Here is a 4,921-nt window from a genome sequence, read left to right as displayed (position 1 = left end):
AAACGGTTTTATATTAGCCAAGTAGTCTAAATATCATCTAGAGATTATGAACGAAAAGTTATATATTCCACACCCCTCCCTCCCTTCCCGGCCCATGATAGTGAAATGATGGGAAAGAGCAAATTTAAATTAATCGGCACTTCAAATCAACCCTGCCTCACCCCAACCGCTCAAGAAGTGAAGTTAGATTAATCCTGAGAAAATATAACTGATTATTATAAAAATATAGTACTTTAGAAATAAATTTGGTATCTATATTTACACATTAGGGGGGTGGGCGTAAAATACAGTGGGTCAGCATTCAAGATATCTTAGCAAGACTTATTCTGATATTTTGAGGTAAGACTTTTTTTCTGACTTCACACTGTCCAAATACCCCCCCCCCCTAATTTGCAAATATATAGCCAAAATTTCATATTTTCCATCTATTCTATCACTAAAAATAGGGTTACACCTAAATAGAGAAACACCTAACTATGATCAGGGTTGGCTCGAAGCACTAAGGCCAGGGGGGGGGGGGTGATAACCCACTTTTAAAAAACTTGTAGATCCTATTATACAACTCGTAATTACCAACAAATTTCATAGACAATAGTGTTTTATCATTTATACTTATCTACGGGGACAAAAACGGAACACTACATGCGCAAATACACAACTAAGAAAAGCTTAAATCTGGATTCGCCTCTTCTTCAAAATGGACCAACGCTGAACAATCTTGTTTAAGTCTACACCATCGGTGAGGTCTTTCTCACTCGCCAGCAACATGAGGGAATCCAGTTGAGAATCAAGCATGGCAGTTCTCAGCCAATTCTTCACAAACTTGAGTTTGCTGAATGTTCTTTCGGCAGCTGCAACTGCAACAGGTGCAGTCACTGCTAATTTTCCGAGACGTCTGGCCTGCTTAAGGTGACTGTTCCGGCGATGTCCTTCACCAAAAACTTCTCTGAAGCAAGCAGCGCCTTGGCAAAACTGGAACAAAACTTCAAGCTCTACTTGAATAGCAGTGGTGTCTGGAGCTCTTTCCTGGTTTGGGAAAAACTTTCTTGCTTGCTCAATATCTTCAACTGAGATACTTTTGCTCAAAGGAGGCTGGATTAAGGTGCAAAATGGCAGAAAATTGGCAAGGCAAGCTCTGAGATTATCTCCCATCATTGTAGTCAACTTGTCAAGCAAGATTCTGAAATGTTGTCCAAGAACTGATGCATTGAGATATCGGCTTGACTTTGAGATCGGCTGTCATAACGAGATGGTCCAAGTGTCCGACGATGGTGTCTGATGAAATCAGCCTCTGGGTCCACTTACATCCTTTCGGCAAACTGTGCTGCAATGTCAATTAAACTATTCATTTCCTCACAAGATATTCTTTCGAAAAGTTTCTTCGTAGCGTCTAGCATCTCAATTGCGTCGATGATGTTCATATTTTCTTCTTCGAGCTTTTCTGTTGCAATCCTGGCCTTGTACATGATATTTTTCATGAACATGAGGCAGGCGATAAAATCGAAGTTGAGAATCCTTTTCAGGAGGCCGCTGGCTTGTGCTTTCGTCTTCGTATCGGCGTTCTTCATCTGTTTTATTTCTTCAAGGGCTGAGACTATTGCTTCAAACGAAGTAACCACTGCTTGTATGGTTTCAGCCCTTGCGGTCCACCGGGTTCGTGATAAGTTTCGGAGATTAGGGCTGGTTTCAATCGAAGAGAGTTTTTCTTTAAGGGCGACAAAACGCTTTGTAGATGAAGAGAAGAACACGTACATTTCTTCGAGGATATTGAAAAGCTTGGCTATCAAGAGAGATGATGCTCTATGCTCTATCACGGTGTTTAGTCTGTGGGCCTGGCAGGGTATATAAAGCACACGGCGACTGAGAAGTTCCAATACTTTCTGCTGGGCTCCATTAACCTGACCAGACATTGCACTTGCATAGTCATACGACTGAAAAGCTAGTTTATCTAGCGGAATTCTTCTCCTTGTCAGTGTTCCTATTATACTTTCTGCCATACCCTGACCAGTTTTGTCATTTGCCTCGCTAAAATCTAATAGTCTCTCTCTAGGCATCCCTTCTGAGCTGATGGTGCGGATTACGACTGCAAGCTTATCAGAATGTGAAGCATCGGGTGTCGTATCCGCCATCACCGAATAAAATTTTGAATCCAGGACTTCGTCAAGGATCTTCTCCCTGACTTCTGCTGAAAGCAATTCAATGAACTCGTTTTGGGACATTTTGTGTATATAGGTAACTTTGTATGGTCTATACCGAGAATCATTTAACCAAGCTTCAAGAGCAGGCACATATCTCGTTAGAAGTTGAACAAATTGAACAAAGTTGCCGTCTTGTTCTTCCGTTCTTCTAAATACAATGCCTTGTCTCGGTAGGGTTCTTGCAACGTCCAAAAGAATTGTCACAATTTTTATGTTTGTCTCTTCATCTTTTGCTTGCTGCAAAAGCTCAGCTCGAGTTCTTTTATCAATTAGGAAATCAACATGACCATTACTGCTGACGAAATGACAATTATCCGACAAAGCTGCTTTGTTTGACCTGGAAGAGAAGTGACTAGCCAGTTTTCCCTTCTTTGCTTTTCCTTGGCTCTTCATTTTGTGCCATTGCCGCCCACCGTCTTCCACCCAAGCGTTTTCGGACTGGTCTCGCCCCGGACCACTAGGGAAAAGCAAGCAAACGAAGCAGAAGGCAGCATCTTTTTCGATACTGTACTCTAATAACTGATAATCTTCATACCAGCCGGGGTGAAAACGACACTGTTTCTTTTTTGATATTGACGGATCAGCTGGGAACACAATCAGCTTTGGTTGATTAGGACCACATGAAATGAGGTATTTCCTATGGTTTTCACTAGAGATAGGCTTCCTTATTCCAGGATCCTTGTGAACTACACTTTCGGAATCGTCGCTGGGATTTTTGACAATAACTCCACTAGTTTCCGAAAATTTATGAAGTTTTACAGTGCAATTGACTGTTAGTCCCTTGCACACCTCAAACACAGAAGATGATGTAGATTGTATTTCCACCAAGATATCTCTTGCATTCAACGCAGAATTTTCCCGGACGGTCTTAACTATGTCATTGGAACCAGCAACTACTGATATAATATACTCCAGCTTGGCGACACATGAAAAGAGTTTCATGTTGTGTCTTTGATCGGAGACCTCTTGCCCTATATCTGACTCCTCATCATTTGTGTTGACCGATGGCATGAAGTCTTCTCCGGTTTTGAATTTATCTCTCGTTTCAGTCGCTAGGTGTTCTGTCAAGGTCGGTGTTCTAACGCCAAGTGTTTCCTTGGTAATTGTAACATGCATTTCCTGAAACAAAATTGTCAGTAAACACAATTTCGCCGGAGACCGCCCCAAAACCGGTTTTGGCCGGATTCTGGGTGAACTACTTGTCCGGTAAGAAATGAAGCTGAAAAATGGATTCAGAATGTCTCCTTACCCCTATATCGACCCTCTAATCAGCTTCAGGAACAACTTTTACCTTCTTCCAAACTGGATTCCGGGTGAACTCAATGTTCCGGCGTCAAAATAAAATTCAGGTTTGGATTCAGCATGTCTACTTACCACTCTGTCGACCCTCTAATAAGCTTCAGGAAAAACTTTTACCTTCCGCCAAATTACCGGTTTTGGCTTTTCGGGCGAACTGCTTGTCCGGTAAGAAAATGAAGCTGAAAAATGGATTCAGAATGTCTCCTTACCCCTGTATCGATCCTATAATCAGCTTCAGAAACAACTTTTACCTTCTTCGAACCCAGATTTCAGGAGAACTGTTTGTCCGGTAAGAAAATGAAGCCAAAACACGGACTCAGAATGTCTTCTCAACACTATATCGACCCTCTACTCAGCGTCAACAGCATCCTCCAAGTTCTCAGTTTTGGCCGGATTCTGGGCAAACCAATTGTCCGGCGTCAAAATAAATTTCTGCTTTTTATTCAGCATTTATACTTACCCCTAAAGTGACTATCTCATTGGCATTTAAAAAATATTTGTTCGCCCCTTAACTTGAAACCCCCTCTCTCACACCCAAATATAGAGCTAGGGAGCCTATCTACAAACTCGACCTTTACTTTGACCAAAAGGCACCAAGTTTGAACAATATATCTCAACCCCTTCGAGAGTTATAGTGCTAACAGACCGACAGACGGACAAATTGGTATCCGTAACTTACGTTTTGGGATCCCAAAAAAACGTCCAAGGCTAAAATAAAATTTCAGCAAAGCCAAAGAGGGCGTTTTTCGGATGATTATAGATGCGTTGATCCTTATCTACCCGTAAAGACAATAATAGAAACTTTGGGCTTAATGCAATAGCAACCCAAATCGCAAAAAGCCTTTGCAATAGTCCTTGAATGAATGATTCGGGTGTCATGACAGATCGCAAGTAAGCTAAAGGTGCGTTCGATTTGCTGTAGTTTCAGTTATGTCCTTCTCCGTTGTGGCCTTATTTGCATTTTTTCTGCGACGTTCTCCCATTTAGCCTGAAGAACTACTGATAATATGATCGCCAAACAGGTTCATAATTTTGGACCAAATGGCGAAACGTGAAGCGTGACTACAGTAAATCGAATGCGGCTCCATATCACCAGTCGGCATTGTAGCAAATCGAATGCTATAAGCACTGCCAAAATGTGTGGTTCCATCAATAAAAAAAGAAAGAAAAGAAAAAAATCCACAATCTTTGGCTTATGCCCCTCAGCCCATGTAGCATTGTTATCCATAAAATTAACAGCACTGCCAAACTGTGTGGTTCCATCAATAAAAAAAAGAAAAAAAGAAAAAACCGACAATCTTTTGCTTATGCCCCTCAACCCATGTAAAATTGTTATCCATAAAATTAACAGTGCTTTGCAGAAGAAAAAAGAACAAAACAAAACAACATAGAGGTAATCTTAATCAAACAGTTCGTGGTAACGA

General features: G+C 41.3%; 1 protein-coding gene across 1 annotated transcript; it reads right to left on the bottom strand.

Moving 5' to 3' along the window:
• Positions 1 to 1,301: 1,301 nt before the first annotated feature.
• LOC148941743 (zinc finger MYM-type protein 1-like) lies at positions 1,302 to 3,314 on the bottom strand. The gene has a single exon (XM_089104247.1). It carries the CDS (start codon positions 3,312 to 3,314, stop codon positions 1,302 to 1,304), a length of 2,013 nt encoding a protein of 670 aa, XP_088960373.1.
• Between the last annotated feature and the right edge of the window lie 1,607 nt (positions 3,315 to 4,921).

This window comes from Artemia sp. Qi Xiang Cuo, chromosome 18, assembly GCF_049724085.1.
Source record: "Artemia sp. Qi Xiang Cuo chromosome 18, ASM4972408v1, whole genome shotgun sequence".
NCBI classification, from domain to species: Eukaryota; Metazoa; Arthropoda; class Branchiopoda; order Anostraca; family Artemiidae; genus Artemia; species Artemia sp. Qi Xiang Cuo.
Note: the sequence above shows the minus strand (reverse complement) of the source record. Positions and strands in the feature narration are given on the sequence as shown.

Bases quoted from the DNA above. Each gene is read 5' to 3' on its own strand.
- LOC148941743 (XM_089104247.1), bottom strand. From the start codon at position 3,314: ATGCATGTTACAATTACCAAGGAAACACTTGGCGTTAGAACACCGACC.